Source organism: Cydia amplana, chromosome 9 (assembly GCF_948474715.1).
Source record: "Cydia amplana chromosome 9, ilCydAmpl1.1, whole genome shotgun sequence".
NCBI classification, from domain to species: Eukaryota; Metazoa; Arthropoda; class Insecta; order Lepidoptera; family Tortricidae; genus Cydia; species Cydia amplana.
In genome coordinates this window covers 17,909,852-17,928,793 of record NC_086077.1, presented here as the reverse complement: position 1 = coordinate 17,928,793, position 18,942 = coordinate 17,909,852, and the positions used below count along the sequence as shown (strand labels likewise).

The window sequence follows — 18,942 nt, the reverse complement described above, 5'->3', positions numbered from 1 at the left end:
GACGTGTATCCTGGAATTATCGGCACTTTAAAATAATCACTGATAAAGGCTGAATCAGGTTTATTAATGGATTTCAGGTGCTTATTAATAGAGTCGAGTGTCTACTTGAGGAAATAGTAGTTTAACGAGTGAAAGTGACATCATCGTTCATTAGAAACCACATTTTCTTAAGAGCCCTCTTCCAGCCCTCATTTAGACGGTGCGAGAACTTACAACGATTTTTGTTGCTGATGAGGATGAGAGGAAATTGGGCAATATCTTCAAGGAGTTAATTTGCAATAATAAGTCGGTTACATATCTACTTACTCGTAGGAACGGCGAGTCAAAATTGTCAAGAATAAAACGTTTCCACTTTAAATGAGTTGACCACCCAGAGGCGTATTTACAAATTTGATTTGCCGCCCCCCTTCATCAGTGACGATATAGTATTTTTTCTACTCCCGTACCTTTATTTGTCATTTAAGAGCCAACAGGAGTGGTCATTTCTCCATACAAACGTACTCGACTGTTTCCTCCGTGAGTTTTGAAGCTAGAGCAATGATTTTTTCAACAAAAATTAATATTGTAAATATCTGTGTCTGACCGTTTTGCTTTTTTTGATATTTTTGTTTTTTTGAGTCGCTAGAACCCTTCAAAAATGACCTAAATGGCCTAATTGACTATGCCGCAATGAGAGGCATGGTATTCAAAACTGAAATCAATTAGCCAAAAAATCAAAACGGTCCGACAAAGATAATTTCATTACCATTTAGATCTCAAAATTTCGTCACATTTGGTTAAGTTTTGGGGGAGGAAACAGTCGAGTACGAAACCTCGTTTTTTGAGATTTTTATGCAGGGTTTTCGCCGTCCTTATCGCTCTAGTTTTAGGAGCCGCTTCCATTAGCGAGACGGGTATGTTTACCCAAAATATTTAAATCTCAGCTCCCGTATCGTCTTAAATGGTAAACCTTTTGTACAGTTATATATCGCATCGCTATGTCACTTAATAAACAGCCAAATTCCAATTGGCCGTCCCAATTATGAATGTTCAACATGTCAATGGAAAATATGAAACTGTCAATTCCATACCCACCCAAACCGCAGTATGAAAATCCCTTAGGGGAATATATAGTTGGATTGACATAATTGATTTGGTGGAAGTCAGACATTTCACTGTAAATTATGCAAATTGTTTTGCGTTAAAATTCCTGTGGGAAAATATCTAAATGTTACTGTATATTAAATGTTACTTTTTGTGGTACTAGATGATCTGTGCCTTTTACGAAATCGGTTAAAGAGAAAAGTATAAATTGCATACAGAATTTCAACTAATCTAGTTTTTTTTAAACAATACCTATTTATAAAGTATACAAAATAATGCTAATATAATAATAAAACATATTTGCATTATTTTGTAGGTATATAAAAAATATGAACGCGTAATCAACGACATTAAATGATTGTGACTCTCTACGGGAAAAGGTACCTTATGACGGCTGGCGCTTACGTTGCATAACACCGCAATAGTATTGGAGCGGCGTTAATAATAGCGTAAGCGCCAACCGCCATAAGGTACCTTTACCTGTGGGACGTCACAATTAAATACCTAATCAGCTGGGGCGAGCATCACTCACTCACTTGGGTGACTTAAGTACTCAATCGCTGACACATGGTTGATGAGGAGGATAGATCACCTCCGATAGATCCTACTATACATAAAATGCATTCATTACCTGAATATTTGAATAAGATTTTTTAAACAATGTTTGTTTTCTGCTCCAAACCATGGAAAATACAACGGTAGGTATGGCTCTATTAGATGTTTAGATTACACATACTTGTAAAGCGCGAGTGTATGTGGCGTGAGGCAATGTGCACCGTCTAGTGGATAAAATATTTATGCAATTACGACAATGTTGATTAATCGGGCAAATACGCTAATGTAACGGCGCCTGGGCACTCGAACTGCGATATTTTACTCTTTGGTACTTGTACGTAAGTAATAGGTAGTCTGAAAAGAGACAGCGGTTTGGACATACTTAGATTACTTTGGATTACTTACATACCGGTCTATATGTCTGTAAGTCGGTTTCAACTCTGTATAACTTTTACGTATTGTATACAACTCCAATTATTGTAAATAAAAAAATATAGTATTTAACAGTAGCAAACAGTGATGGGAATAAACAAATATGCACTGCCTTTTGCCCTTTGTCTCGTCTTGGCGGGGGCACGGTCGTGCCCCCAGATAATTAAAGATCTTTAAGTAATAAAATAATTTATTCAGAACGTAATTCAAATAATCAATATCAAATTGTTTAGTTTGTCTTTTTAAATATGTTCCAATAATAAAGCTTTCTTTTTATATCAAAATTTAACTCTGAATACTCCTCCAAGTACCCCTGTAGGTCTGTACCACTCGCGCCGCTTAGGTACATTTGTCTCTTTTCCCCATTAGCTGTTCTTTTTCCTCGTCAGGAGTGCCGTAAACTTGCCAGCTTCGTACGTTGGCATGAACGGGAGATATGATGTCCATTTCCATCTGCAAATGAAAAAAAAAACATCCTCATGTACTAAATTTGGTAAGAAATCAATCATTTGGGGATGCTTTGATTTCAATTACCAAAGGACCATGGGCAACTTTGTATGGAGCCTGGACCCAACGCCAACAGAAATGAGAGTAAGGTAATAGATAGGTATTTCTATGTACTTCATTTTTTTCTATGGGCACCAATCGGAATTCCATTGCAGAACTGAGATATTGGTATTTTAGCCAAAATGACGTCACCCTTATTACCTAGGCAATAAAGTTTAAGTAAGTAAATTAATTGCTGCAGGGTAGATGTTCGCGCACCGCCGGGCGAGCACACCGAATGATTTGCCGCGCTCGCCCGGCAGTGGACTCTATTGCCTAGGTAATAAGGGTGACGACATTTTGACTAAAATACCAAATTCTCAGTTCTGCAATGGAATTCCGCTTGGTGCCCATAGAACGAAATGAAGTACAGAAAAATACCTATCTAATGACCTAACTCTCATCTCTGTTGGTTTTGGGGCAATTTTGACGCATAGTCCTTTACAGCCAGTTCGAATATCGATTTGATGATTAGAATAACCATTATTTTCTTCTTGTTCATTATTTTTTAGGTACATAAATAGATTCAATCGTTAGGTAGGTTAAACGGCGTCTTCATCAGCTGTCTCGGTCTATGTCATATAACCTTAACACTTGATCACGGGGGCACCTTCTTCAATCTATAAAAGCCTTATCACCTTGACCTTTTTCTAAACGCCAGCTATTCAAGGATTTCAACCCTTTTTATATCAAGTTAGTTTAAATGTATATGAAACAGAAAAGTTTTTTGCGCAATTCGAGGTTAGTCTCATCATAATAAATGTTACTCAGTAGGTATGACCTAATTCACCTAACAAGATATGGCTGAGGGTTGAAAGAACCCGGTATGCCTGCACTTTCAATCCATTAGGGATCTTGGGAATATCTGACCTGCGTATGAGTGACATCCCGACAGGGAAATCATAAGTGTCTCCTCCTTGCGTTGCGCCGGCGGCTTCTAGCGCCATCTCTTTCGCCCACGCTGCCAGGCCGCGCTCCTCTTCTGTGCCTGTATAAAAACATCACTTTGTTCAATGTTGTATGTATTGTTCTTAAGGTGTTCCGCTATTAGGTCCTAGATCCTAGGTCCTAGATGGCTATCTTACTTCGTCAAATGCCAGGCGAAAAGAAAAAATGTATCGGGATGACATTTCCTACGAGAAGTCATTTGACTATTTCCATACGTTATTTAAGTTTGGATTGGCATTTTCTATCAACAACATCTTGGCTAGGATTTGATTTGAGTAAACATTTTACCTGGTATCAAATTATCAAGTAAGCATCCCAAGACTCCTCCAACGAGGATGGACGTAGACAGCAGCACTTGCAGCACAGCATCCAGGGCCTCCACCCCGGTTTGTATCACCCCGCTGTGCGCGGCCATCCAGCGCGTCAGCACCAGCGGGAAGAACAGGCTGAAGCCGATGATGTACAGGTTCCGGGAGCTGTTTAGGTCCACGTATTGGAGGGCTGATAGACCTGGGAACATATAGTGCTATTATGAGAACAGTGACTCAAGAGGCAGATAAACCTTCGTGTATCGCCTGACCTAGGTAACTTTAACCAATAAAGCATTCCCTGGTCATCCTCCATACCCGGGCACTCACTATGAGGTGAGATCACCCCTTCCGTTTCCTTAGGAGAGCTTTAGGTATATCATGTTTGGAGAATATAACAAGTTACGCGTAAATCATTACCTAAATATAGACCTTGCAACTTTTAGGTGGTTACTTACAAAACCACGCAAAACAGTCCTCCCACCATTGGCTGTGGCCTGTGGAGTAATAATCAACGATGCTCCAAGCTTTCCAACCACTCTTTGCAGCACCATCAGACCTGGAATAAAACTTACCGAAAGCCGAGATCACAACAGATGATACAGAACAGTCCCATCACCGTGGCTGCCAGCCTGTAAGCTGTGGTATGATGGTGAATAATCTTCCAAGCTTCCCCTGCAGCATCAGGCAAATTAAACTCACCGAATGCCGAGATCATGCCGAACATGACGCAGAACAGTCCTCCCACCACTGGCTGTGGTATGATGATGAACACCGCTCCGAACTTCCCAACCACACCTTGCAGCACCATCAGGCCTGCTGCCCACTGCACCACGCGCCGTGATCCAACCTGATACAAATCACACATTTAGTTCGTCAGTTTATTGGATGTACGATCAAGGAATTTAATTTCAGTACCATTTCTTACCTTGTCACAGTGACAATAGTATGAAGTCGCTAGACTTTCATATTGATTGTCACTGTGATAAGGGTCGAAATGGTATAGGAATTAAATTCTTTAACTAAGACTAGCCCAAGCCCTCTCGCGCATGAGAGGAAGCCTGTGCCCAACAGTGGGACGTATATAGACTGAATTATTATTATATATATAAGACTGGAGTCTGTGGAACAGTCAAAGAATTTGGATGGAAATTGGAGTGGATGGTAACAATGTGGACAGTGTAACTTGAAATTTAAATACCTTAGTGACACCAATAGCCCCCACATTCTCTCCAAAAGTATTGGTCCCATTGCCGGACCCCCAGAGCCCAGCAAGTACCGTACCCAGACCCTCAGTGCCTAGACCTCGGTTGATGGCGTGGAGAGGAGGAGGTGGTGCCGCTAAAAGTAAACAAATTTACATAAAAACAAATTAATTGTATTGTAATTTACTAGAGCAATACAATCCTCAATCAAAAAGTTATAAGGGACATTGTGGTCGATCATTTGGTGTCATGAAAAATGTCTAACCAGCCGGGCTAGCATGATTGGCGCGAGAGTATCTCTCGGCGAGATAGACTGCCCGTCCCTCTTTTATTAACACAGCTAGAAAAAGACGGGTAGTCTATCTCGCCGCGAGATACTGTCGCGCCAATCATGTGCTAGGGGTGCAGTAGCCTAAAAACCGTGTTGATTGGAGGAAAACCTAGGTGCATACGATTACGCCCTTGGGTTATAGGTGTTATAACTTATAAGGGAACGAGGAAGAGGCTTTTAAATGAAGACAATTTTCGTTTCCGCATAAATTGCACGAGAATTAACTAACACAAAAGTAAAAGAATTTTAGTAACTTACCACACATTCTAGCCGTGGTGGGGTAGTAGCTAATGGATTCGACTGTGCATGCTAGCACGCCGGCCAGCATGCCTAGCACGCCCGCCACGCTCACCGTCGGTGCTCCCCATTGGCCTGGAAACACGTAAATTATTTTACGTCACCCTAGGGCCTAGGCCCGTAAGTGGGATTTTCTCCCCGCTACGCGAGGAGAAAATCTAACTTCCTGGCCAAGGCAAGACGTATAACTTTAGACAAACCACGGGCGGTAATTCGTGAAGCCCCATGCAGATCGCATATTTATGGCCCTCACCTTCGGTTCGAGCCTCAAACGCCTGCGATCTGGAGCATTCACGAATTCATCTCCCTAGGTATGTACCTAATGTACTATTAGAATGTCGTGGTGAGGCAGAATTTACGAAGGTATGTTTATTTAAGTGCCATGTAGGTTTTATTAAATTATACAACGGGACTTAATCGCGTATCTAAGTTTTAAGATTTACCTCCGACGTTTCGAGGACGGCGTTGTCCCCGTGGTCTCGGAGAAGACTGGCTTAAGTTGACATCAGCATCGTCTAACCGCGCGAGTTTTTCGAACTACCCGCACTTGGTCTTGTTTATCCGCTTGAACGTTTTGCGCACTAGGGATGTCACTCTGTCGACACACAACACTAACGATATTCGATTTATCGACTGTCGATATTCGTTTACGCTTACATTTACTAATGACTGGATTCCATGTGGATGAGATCTTGAAACCCTCGTCCCGATTGAACTTAAGCCAGTCTTCTCCGAGACCACGGGGACAACGCCGTCCTCGAAACGTCGGAGGTAAATCTTAAAACTTAGATACGCGATTAAGTCCCGTTGTATAATTTAATAATGTGTAAAAATCGTGAAAGTTTAAATCAGTGTTATGTAGGTTTTAGTTTTGAAAATTAAATATTTCTTACATAATTACTGTAGCCGTACGTTTTTAACGAGCAATGCTTAGCCTAGCGTTAGTGTGAACGAGGCTTGAAAAATACGAACTGCCGTGCGCCGTGCGGTTACTACACATATAGCAGCTAAGGGCCACCCCACACTCGCGCCTCCCGAGCGTCGGCGTCTAGTCACCTTTATGGCTGCTGCTCGACTTTTAGTCTTCGCGGGAGACGTACTGGCTGCTTCGGTTCATTTCCCGATACGACTTTGCTTCGTTTCTCCCTACAAATAGTTCCTATAGCGTCCTAGCCTTTCCCCCGTTCTGAACATGCCTCTGCTTTACTCTCTGTTCTCCAAGGGCAAACCAGCCGGCCTAGCCAAGCTGACAATCGCTATCGCTTCGACATCGAAACGCTTTGTGTCTCTCTATTACTCTTCCAAGTTCCATATCAGTGCGACAGTGACAGTTGCGTTTTGATCGCTAAGAAGCGTCAGCGATTGGCACGTTAGCTACGCGGCCAGTTCTTGAGGGTTTGAGTCGTGTACCTGGGTAAGGTACTCGGAACCAGGGCGCGTCCTGAATGATGACCAGCTTGAGGTCCGTGCGAGCCGGGTGACCCGCCGGTAAGGCGTCAGTCAGTGTCAGGACCAGGCACACGAACCACATGATGGTTATCGTCAGGAGAACCTAATAGAAACAAATATAAGAGGTAAGTAATGTAAAGAGTGTATGAATACCATTGCAACTGGCGGTTACTTATCGCCTACAAATATTCTTATGACTCCAGTTTTCACATTGAAAATAAAACTTAGTTAAACAACAGCAACATGGTGAGGTGAGACCATTTCGTGGCACTTTATTCTTTTATTCTCTGTTATGTATAATTTTTAATTTTGTGTTTGTGCTCATGAATCAAATTATTTCTATTCTATTCTATTCTATTCAATACCTTGTTAGAAAACACTAGTTTCTACCGGCGACTACGTCTTCGTATCCGTGATAGAATTTATCCTATGTCCTTACCCACGACTCAAACTATCTCCATACTAAATATGATCTAAATCGGTTCAGTGGTATATTAATTAGTAGGGATGGATGAGGGACCCTATTACTAAGACTCCGCTGTCCGTCCGTCTGTCTCTCTGTCTGTCTGTCACCAGGCTGTATCTCATGAACCGTGATAGCTAGACAGTAAAATTTTCACAGATGATGTACCTATTTCTGTTGCCGCTATAACAACAAATACTAAAAAGTACGGAACCCTCGGTGGGCGAGTCCGACTCGCACTTGTCCGGTTTTTGAACGTCACAAAGCTGCCTAGCTTTGCTTTGCTGTTTCATCTTACACACAATAATGGACTTATCCACTAACAACGAACGTGCTCACCGAGCCGAGACTTGGATTCCGTGAACATTCCCTCGCGTACCAAGCGCTTTGGTTCGGTGAGATCTTGACATTAAGAGCAAGTATGAGGAACGGTATACCACATTATACTGGTTTTCTATTTGGTAAGATAAGCGTGAGCTTCTAGCTATAGAGTGCAAATCCTGGTAAAGTGATATTTCAATGACTATCGTTTGTAGGTATGTCATAATGCAGCTTAGTGCAGTTGATGGATTCGGAGTTTGTAATTTGTATATAAAGTTCCGCTACCCAAAGCTTGTCTGGAAGAGATCGCTTTTTAGCGATAAGACCACCTGTTGTTTACCTCGGCTTGTGTTTCTGTTTTCTTTTTGTATCGTTTTCTTTATCAAAGATATATATAACTCCGTATAAGATGAATAAAGTCTAAGTAAAAAACGTGCCTCGGAAATCAAGAAAAAGTCATTCTCGCATAGATGGCGCGCACACGGCACACTTTTGGTCTATTCTCGGGTAGATGGCGTTGACACCGTTTGATATTTAACAATTTTACCACAAGTATCAGTGATAGAACATGGGTAAAAATGATATAAAAATAATAAAATCATTTATCCATATATGTATATACATTTTTTTGATAGTTTTATACGTTTTCATTTTGAGTTTTAGTACTGTGTCGATAGATGGCAGTAAATTTACTGTGACTACAAAATTTACTATGACAGGACCCCTCTATACTATCTATTCTTTTTGCTTTTATTGAGGTGTGCAATAAAGAGTATTTGTATTGTATTTTATATAAAGTGACTTTCTGTGCTGTAGGTACCTAAGTAATAAAAATATTGTAATGTATTTTCTGAAGCTACCCCACGATTTTCAGCTCAGAACCAAAAAATACGAGTTCAAAAATTAACCCTGCTTATACTTTTGATTTTTTTAACACAGTGAAGACGATATTGAGACCTGGGCGCTAGACCTTGGTACTTTTTCTGTCATCTACTTTCTGTTATTATTACTTACCGGGAACAGCTTAAAAAGCGGGAACCACTGGACCGAGCAGCCGGTAGACCGTGTCCAGGACACGGTGGGGACGCTCACGCCGCCCATACATTGCGAGAATACCGTCAGCAACGTGAACGTTCTGGAACAACACAAACTTTTAGACTACTAGCACAGAATAAATAATAGTACTAAGTACAGAACACTCACTCTCTAACAAAACGCGTCTGTTACGATCAGCACAGATATGGCCGCTAGGTGGCGACAGCGCCACGCGCGGCTTATGTCTTTCCCCAAAATTGGGGCCGAACGGATGTACTTTTAGCTACCTGTAGCAAAGCGACGAAATCGCGGAGTGAGACACGCCTGCTACTAGTAGGTACCTACACATATTAAAAGTCAAATATGAATAGGAAATATAGTCTGGTAAAACTCAATGTCAGTAAAAATAGACACAATTTTTTTTCTTCTGAAAATTTGCCGTCTTTTTGTGGACCAAAGGCGCTATCAGGTCAGTTATTAAGTGGTAAATATCTGGGTGACCGAGCTTCGCTCGGAAAACATAAAAAAAACTCGAAAATGCGCGTTTTCCCAGAGATAAGACCTAGCTAGATCGATTTTTCGCCCCCAAAAACCCCCATATAGCAAATTTCATCGAAATCGTTACAGCCGTTTCCGAGATCCCCGTAATATATATATATATAAATAAACAAGAATTGCTCGTTTAAAGGTATTAGATTATAATGCACAGTCTAGCGAACGAGAACAAGAACATGTTGTCCCTACATGATTCCTTCCGTTTTCAAACATGGATTTTGTAAGACAGTGTGAATTCTGTACGTACTTAGTGTCAAGCGTGGCTCACTCCGCGATTTCGTCGCATCGCTACGTACATGCGGTCACCACCAATGTTGGTGTCTAGTCAATAGCCATAGTAGTTTCCGAGCACCGCTACGTCCGCTACGGAACGGACTCTGTCGACGGATATCTGTCGTAATAGACGCGTTTTGTTAAAGTGAACCTTCTGTACCTAGTACTATTATTTATTCTGTGGTAGTGTATATTCTGTGGAAGTGCTAGATGAAACCCGGCCGCTAAAGAAAGGCGTCGAATGAGAATGCTTCTATGATCGACCTTGATGTGAACTAGACCGAAAATTCCGCAGCAAACCATATACGCCTGCAACTGTCGCGTCATTTTTTTTTCGTACTAGCGGCAGACAGAAGTAGGCACTGTATGCAACATAACAATAAGCGTATAAAGACCCGATTCATACTGTCACTTGATAGTTACGAATCGACTATTATCAAAATCGGCTGAATAATTTTGATGCGACATAGTACCTTACAAATGACACGAAAGTCACGAATAATACATTTCTACACTACTACTCACTACGCGTAGTCAGGTGAAAAATAATTCTCCAAATCGGTCTGGGTCTTCCTCTCATTGTCAAAGCCGTTTAAAGGCTTTATTTTTCCGAAGATGGCCCCTGTCGTACAAAACAGATGAAATATTGCTTTGTCCTCTAGTTCGTGACAGTTATTATCTTCTAAAACCAGTTCTTTCGGCGTATATAACCTCCTTCGCCGCAGTCGGATAAGATGGATCGGGAAATTACAGCACGCCAAATAAACGAGGCACTTTGTCAAGCGATTGCAGACCTTCTACGCTTGATTTAAGGACCATGACAGGTGTATTATAGTCGTGTTTTGTGAAAAGACATCGGACGGTCATCCGTCATAACGCTTTTCCAAAGCAAAATAACGTAAGTCACGCGATTTTCCTATTAAATATCGTCTTTTGTCAAAGAGCATCAGTCATATATTGAAAGCGGTCAGTAATGCAGGCAGTCTGGTGGTCAACTTTCTCAATATTGTGGTATTTGATTGATTTGAATTATTATTGTGTTCTGTTACGTGTATCTATGTATCACTAAATATGCCTTCTATTTTCAATCTATAATTCGTGACGTAGTAGACTAAGCCATAAGTACCCTCATAAACCAAAGCGCCAATTCAAAAAGTTACTACAAATCAAATCAAATCAAATCACTTTATTGCCAAAACATGGTGGTACAAAAAGATATCAATACAAACAATAATAGGTACCTAAATTCTAGGTTAGGATGTACTTATTCCAGGTTAAGTATTAATTAACTTATTGTCTAATCTATATAATAGGTAGGTAATCAAATTTAGCAAGACATGTTGGCCGTGGGTACCATTGGTACCAAGCTCAGCATGTGCTAGACTGGCGTCCAGCGTTGGTTTTCAGTTTGGTCCCTTTTTGTTGAAGGTCTGACGAAGTACAATATTTTTATGACCGCTATAGCATACGATTTCTGTTGTTGCAACCATAGGACTGTTGGCAATTTGTAAGCTTTGGATTCAATCACTTTTAACCGAGACATATTTTGCCATCACAATAATTGAAATAAATGATATATAATGAAACTATAACAGATACATCAAAGCTCATGATTACCTTTGTATTTACCCTCCTAATAAGATCATGAGATCAAAGAGAGATAAAATACTTCCCCCTTCCTATCCTTCCCTTTATTTATATAATATTTCGTACGACTAGGGGCCCGCTTCTCAAAAGCTTGTAACTTGTAATACGTAGGTACAAGCGGATGTCACTTTTTGACAGCATTTGTTAAAAAGGGACTTTCACTTGTATTACAAGTTACAAGCTTTTAAGAAACGGGCCCCAGATGATGGATACGTTTATTCAATTAGGTTAGGGGAAGCGTGCGCAAGAATTTTAAGAAGATTAAGTATCATACAGGTAAATTATGAGCGAAATCTGATCAATCAATCAATCAATTTATTTTGCTATAATAAGGGTTGGTGATATGAATTAAGCGTCGTCTCCCCGTTCCACTTATTCTGGTAGTAGGTACTAAAGAAGTTATTATGCTAAACTATTCTTTCTTTCTTAGCCCGTTATAGTGTCCCACTGCTGGGCAAAGGCCTCTCCCCTTGATCTCCACAACTCCCGTTGTTTTGTTTTGCCTATACCAGCCAGTTACAGAAACTATTTAAATTGTCACATTTATTTTATTCCAAAGGCCGTAAGTTACAAAATATTTCGGCTCCAGCTAATGATACACATAATTAAAATATTAAAGACGTTCTTCCGATTTATCTGCTTGGAAAGTTTGCAAAACAACGATTCGTACGGCAGTTAGAGATGGAAATCAATCCAAATAACTCGTAGATCCGCGGGGAAGCGGGGGAAAGCAATTATGAGCTTTTAATTAATGAGTGCGTGCCAGATGTCTGGGGAGATTGGTGGCCGCCGAGCCGTTTCAAATGCCACTCGAATTAAAACGAACGACGCAACTGGATCTCTCTCTGGATTTTTATGTGAAAAACTACTCATATCGAGACTTAAGAGAGCATACTTTTGGGGCATGATTGATTATTTACCACATCGAAACTTGCCAAGACAAATACAATTTTGATTTATCAAAATAAACATTCAGAATAGAATGGGACGGGAGTCTTTTTTATAAGCCTCTGGGTGGCTAGAGGTTATGATATAAAACTGACACTTCGTAAGGGGCAAAGTTAGGTAGGTACCACTTTTATGTATGCGCCAGGGGGCTATGCCTTCCGTTCCGAATCATGTTTTTACTGTTTTTACATACATATCTGCATGATTCGAAGAATATAGAATACCTAATGTGTTTTATTGCTATTGTAACTTGTCTGACTCACAGAATGACCTTTTACTACTAAAGTGCGGCGTTGGCGACTTTCCAATGTAGGTACATAATTTGAATTTCCTATGGGAATGAATATTATACTTTGTTAGATAAAAAATATTTTATCAAGTAAATTTTTGTTTCGCAGACTCGAACGTACGTACTCGTATATAAAGATTTAGGTACATATAAAATTGTTTATTGATTTCATGAAACTCTATAGGTATCTAGTAATGTATAGATCTACTAACTACCTATTTGTACTGCTAGATATTTATACATATAACGCTACCTAAAAGCCGGGGCAGGAATGGCAGGATATTATACATTTTAAGCCAGAGAGAAGCCGCCTAATACCCATGTATATTTAAGTAAATGCAAGTAGCTAAGTAGTGAATTAAAAATGTATAACCACCGACGACTAACCTCTTTATAAGTTCGCATTTGAGTTTAATTCTGGGGTTCCAATGCTGTAAAAATTTGCAACGTTATTTGATGAAAATAATGAATAATCCCAATACTCACCTATATAATAGGTACCTACATCAAAAATTTAAGCCGCCATATTATGTTGTTCTATTAGCGTGATTAGGCTGGCAGATGAAAATACCTAAAAAAACCTGCTGTCTCATATATATATTTCGGCGAATCATAATAATTTTAATGTTTTCTATGAATCAGCAGATTTTTTTTCGCGATGTCGGGGTTGGCTTCATAGTACCTACTACTTAGTGTGTGGAATACGTATTTACACTTAAGAGTAAGTAAGACAAAATCATCCTATATAGCGTCCTATTTCTCATGTCTCAGGTAAGTACCCGCTCGGCTTCCCCCTTGTACCTTATATACCTACGCGTAAACATTGTGTTTCTCTACGGCAGCGTGACACGCGATACTCGCAACTTCAGACGCAGCTCCGAGATAATGTGCTTCGAGAACTGGGACAAACATACTCCGGTAACACTCCGTCCATGTAAGCTAACTTTGCACAGACTTGAATAGAACAAAAACAAAGTGAGTGTGTGTCATTACAAACGTCTAACGTATATTCATAAAAAAATGTTTTTGTTTTACTACAACTACATTAATACGAAAAAAATACATTAAAACGAACTATCAACTAAAATGATTAAAACTAAACTAACATTAAAATTAAACATCAAAATTAAAATTAAACTTACTTTATATCTTATTTATATATTTCAAACTATATTAAATGAAACTATTATTTATGAAATTGTCATGCAGAGACCCATGCAGAGGTAGCTTGGTCTGACTACAAATTCTGTGGCTTTCATATTTAACATAAACGGCGTATTTTTAACCTCTAGCCGCCCAAACGTCAACCCTTGCCAAGCAAAATGAAGTTTTATTTTGTCAACACAAAGTTCAAATTAGAATGGAACAGGAGACCTTTTTATAGGTCTCTGGGGGGCTAGAGGTTAAACTTTCTTTCTTTAAACGGTCATTATTGTGGAAATTGGATTAGAATTGAAGAGTCAATGGTCAACTCCTCGTTTTTCATTTTCATTTAAGTCTCTTAAAACTGTTTTCAACTTGTTTCAATACGATTGTTTCAAAGCTTGTAAATATTTTTAGTTTTAAAGTACCTACTTTAAAATGGACCGTGTAATGTTTTTCTAATCTTTTTTCATTTGAAAACTTTTTTGGGATATTATTAAAACGAAGAAGTTTGTTTTATTTTTATAATATTACCTAATACCTGTTATAAAAGAAATACCTTTTCCACGTGTTTGTGTAAGAAATATTCTCTCTTTGTCAAGTCAAATAAAATTAATGTAGACTTACCTAAACTTAAAAATTTCGTCAATTTTATTAACCTCGTGCCGTCCACCATATAAAAGTATAGCTAAGTTTGTATCCACTTGTATTCGTAATTGGGTTGAATTTCATTTGTTCAAAACTTTTCAAAACAAATGAAATGCTACTTTGTTTTAATTAAGGTTGACATTCCATTGATACTGAGTGTACATCGTAATGTAAAGAGAAAGAGAAAAGGTGGCACCCCTGCATACAAACATCTATGCAGGGGTGGTACCATTCCTCTAGATTCCTTTGTAAATTGGGCGTTTTGGTTCACAGAGAGCATTGTTTCAAATGCCTGTCCCAACTTTTGGCATGGATCGAAGTAAAGCGCGTAGCGGAGTAATAAAGTTTTAAATACTACCAAAGGAAATCCTTGAATCCGTGCGCCGTGCGGAAACGGACGGTTTAACAGCCGTGCCGTGCCGTGGGCCGCCCCGGTTCCGAACACTCGGGGAACAAAGACGGGCTGCATCGATTCTTTGTAAAGGATTTTAAGAATACATACGTATACCTATAGAAGACAAGATTACGGAGGGATAGATAGAAGATCACGAATTTCCACCTTAACCTCCTGATACCACCGCTAAAAAAATTTAACATAGGTATTACACAGTCTATTTTAATAAACTTTTATTGAATAACAAATAGGTCCAAATTCAAAAACAAAACAATTGCTTCTGGGTAACAGGAGAGATTTTGTGGACTCAAGAAAAGAGCGAACTTCCATCTTAAAAGGCGGCAACGCACGTTCAACCCTTCTGGAGTTGCAGGTGGGTTGGCTCGATGGGTGGACGACATTCGGAAGACTGCGGGTCACTTCTGGATGAGATTGGCTCAGGACTGGGACAAGGGCGTACTCGAAGAGAGGCCTAAACTCAGCAGCGAGCGATGATTTATTTTATTTTATTCGGGATGCTTACATAGGTTAATAGACTTATCCAGATCCACCAGACGCAATTACAAGCTTCCTCATATATAATGCTAAATAGGTTTACGAGTAAATAACAGAAATATGAGGGTCTCGAAATAGCAAAATATTACATCACTATATAGGCTGATAAAAGGCTGAATTATGATGATGATGATGATGATGAGGTGTTCACAGTCGACGGTAATTGTTTACCATCATTTGTTTGGCTTTAGGTAGGTAGTTCGTCTTACTGGAAGAAATAATATAGAAAACTTTTTCTCTATTCAAGTTTTATTGTACAACAATGAATAAACGAAATAAATTTCTATCGCCATTCATTATGTAAAGGAAATCCAGCAAATAAAGTACTAAATTACATTATCAAGCCAAACGCAAAAATAACCCCGACATAGGCTAATTTCAGTATTTACATGAAATAGAATATTAAATAACTAGCTATTCGAATTTATATAAGTAATACCTAAACCAAAGCTTGCTCATCATTTAAGATAATTAGAACTTTATCACTTTGAGTGAAGATCGAAAATTGCATGGTCAATTGTAAAATAAAGTTGTATTGCTATAGCAAAACGTGAATACTTGCTATATTCTCATCGCCTGCCAGGCGCGGGGTAATCAAAATTTTCATACCGACCAATATATCTTTGAGTCTCAGAAGTCTATGCGAGATCTGAGGGAATGCTTATATTGGTAGTCTTCACGTTCATGGTGCTAGGACTCTATAAGCATTTCTAATGTCACGGATGCAGCTGAGATCAATATAACAGACTTGTTGCACGGGAGAGGTCGCCAACCGTCGCTAGGCAACGCGCTCCTACCTGCCTCTGGCGCCCTGGTACCTCGCGGTTTCACTCCCTTGCAAATGGGGGAAAATTTCGCATTTTTAGGAACACCCTGGATTTGACGCCTGCAATCTATGGTGCCCTGGTGGATTGCGGTTAGGAAAGTTCACTGCTGTGGTCAGTATGGTTGCCCGGTCATTTAATTAGACGAGATCAATCAATAAATGGGTTTAATTCATTCATTATAGCGGGTCAAGCAAATCTTGTCAGTAAAATAAAAAAAGGCGCGAAATTCAAATTTTCTATGGGACGATAGGTATCCCTTCGCGGCTACATTGTTTTTTGCCGCCTTTTTTTACTGACAAGATCTGCTTGACCAAGTATATAATGTCGTAAGTACGAAAAGTAGGCTAAGAGGAACATAGTTTATTTTGTTTGTTTGTTAATATAGTTAATTATAGTCTGGTAAACCAATTTAGTCAGTAGTATCAAAATAATAAAGCCGTATCTCACCCATCCCTTTTTTGGGGTGATAAGTTTTGGGGCCACGGCATGTAACTTTAATTCAATTGATAAATAAATGTAAGCCTTAAAATGCGTAGCCGATACATAATTAAGTAAACTAAACAGAGGGCCTACCGAGAACCACGATCGAGGTGTTGCCTCGTGGTTGCCTCCCTGTCACACTTACGTACCAATTTACAAGTGCGACAAAGAGGCAACACGTCGAACGTAGTTCGCGGTAGACCCTCTGAAACAACAACGCAATTCTGATATTAAATATTAATAATTATATCCATCGGAATTAATTATTACATTTATGCAACCGATGTAGCCGTACTTAGACCTAATTATATTTACGAAGGCGTTAATTGTTTTTTTTTTAATCTTTAATTACTGCGTGCTTTGAAATTGACAGCTAATTAAATGTAGACGGCGTTGTACGGCTGCGTACATTAATTAAAATTAAATTAAAATTAAAATGCGGACAGCGTATCCATATTAAAACACATAAACAATAAATTAACATGCACATTATCACATACTTACTTACATATTAATGCGGTACCTAATTCTGGTTGTCAAAAGTTACCACATAACTTACTATTAAATTTGGGGGCACGATTTTTCTTAGACTACCTCATGGGGTTCTCAAACTGTGCGCCGCGGCGCCCTGGTGCGCCGTAAACAGTAAAGAGGGGTGCCCTAGCTGAGGCAATCCTCCTCACCATGTTACCTATCTAATTCGAAAAGCCTAGGTTAGGGCGCCGAGGTTAAATTTAAAACTTGCAAGTGCGCCGCGGTCTAAAATGTTTGGGAACCCCTGGACTACTTCATTAGCAGTCATAAGGGCTCATTAATTTAGACGATGTGAGAACACGCATGCGAGTTTTATAACATTGCGTCATTTGATCGGTCGGCTGTGTTGATGTAACCTCAATGATCCGCAATGTAACTAAAATCGTATACGAGTTCGCGCGCCGTCTAAATTAGCCCTAATTCTGCTTCTACCTATTTGCGCATCCTATTACACCCTCCTGCAGCTATCGATCCCTATCAAAGCCTATGCCCTATGCTGTAAATAATATTGCAGGGGAAACACAATTACTCGAGATAGGCTTCCCGGGCGTCTCATCTGGGCCCGGGGCCGCTTTAATCGCGAGTAATAGGCGTTTTAAACACATTATTTGCGTAGGATAATAGCGGTTGCCTACAAGCTATATCCCGATAAGTATCTAAATAAGTAGTCAAAGGTGGTATGCAATGGTTGTGTTTTGTTGTAAGTAGAATTTTGGACTGTACTAGGATATTATGCGCCATAGATTTTATAAAACTAAAGTGACTTTTAGGTTACGTAATCGTGGGCAGAATAAGCTAGGTATTTAAACCATTAAGGCTCATTTAGATGGTGCGAGAACTCGCATGCGAGTTTCATTACTTACATTGCGTCATTTGATTGGTCGGCTGAATTGATGTCACTTCCATGCGGATAGACCGGGCCGTGGTCAGGCGGGAGCTTCCGGATATTCGTTTTCAATGGAAAGCATTACGTTATCACCGGGGCTCGGGCGTGACCGGACCGGGCCGGGTGCGGGCCCGGGCCGGTCACGTCCCGGAGCCTGCTGACAACCCGGAGACTCAATTACTCAACGGTAATTTGTCACAAGGTGTTAACGGTAACCGGGTAGGCTTTACCGGCATTATTAAGCAACTTGTGAAGTCTGCCAAAGACTAGCCATCCGAGACGAGAAACTATGTATTAACTTTAAAAGAAGTAAAGTAGGTACCTACTTTAAGGAAACAGTATAACCAAGTACTCCGGTAGCCGAGGCCGGAATCGAACCGGCGTCTTCAGCTTACTGCTACGCCAAGTGCTACGTTAACTATGTGGCTAATATGGATTGTTACCTTCCATGTTGTGAAAAAATAATGTTTTGCTCGATTTGGCGGGGGCACTGCCGTGCCCCCAGATATGATCGTTTTGTTATTTCCACGTTAAATCTCCGTACTGTTAAAATATTTTTGCCGGCCGCTTTTGGCGCATAGGACACAATTAACAACATACACACACACAATGGAGACACTGTCTATGTATAGAATAAGATCATTTATGTATACCCATTTTTTTTTACAAAGAAATATTTTCATTTTCATTTTTAGGGTTCCGTAGCCAAATGGCAAAAAACGGAACCCTTATAGATTCGTCATGTCTGTCTGTCTGTCTGTCCGTCTGTCCGTCCGTATGTCACAGTCAC

The 18,942-nt window shown here is 39.9% G+C and overlaps 1 protein-coding gene across 1 annotated transcript in view; it reads right to left on the bottom strand.

The window, feature by feature from the left end:
• Positions 1–2,417: 2,417 nt before the first annotated feature.
• Positions 2,418–18,942, bottom strand: part of LOC134651263 (solute carrier family 23 member 2) — a 34,084-nt gene continuing 17,559 nt past the window's right edge. Inside the window, exons 6-13 of the mRNA XM_063506331.1 lie at positions 8,953–9,073; positions 7,116–7,257; positions 5,667–5,780; positions 5,074–5,213; positions 4,575–4,722; positions 3,853–4,074; positions 3,487–3,604; positions 2,418–2,523 (exon numbers count right to left, since the gene is read on the bottom strand). Coding sequence (XP_063362401.1) covers positions 2,436–2,523; positions 3,487–3,604; positions 3,853–4,074; positions 4,575–4,722; positions 5,074–5,213; positions 5,667–5,780; positions 7,116–7,257; positions 8,953–9,073 — 1,093 coding nt within the window. The 3' untranslated portion in view covers positions 2,418–2,435. The remainder of the gene's footprint in view (positions 2,524–3,486; positions 3,605–3,852; positions 4,075–4,574; positions 4,723–5,073; positions 5,214–5,666; positions 5,781–7,115; positions 7,258–8,952; positions 9,074–18,942) is intronic.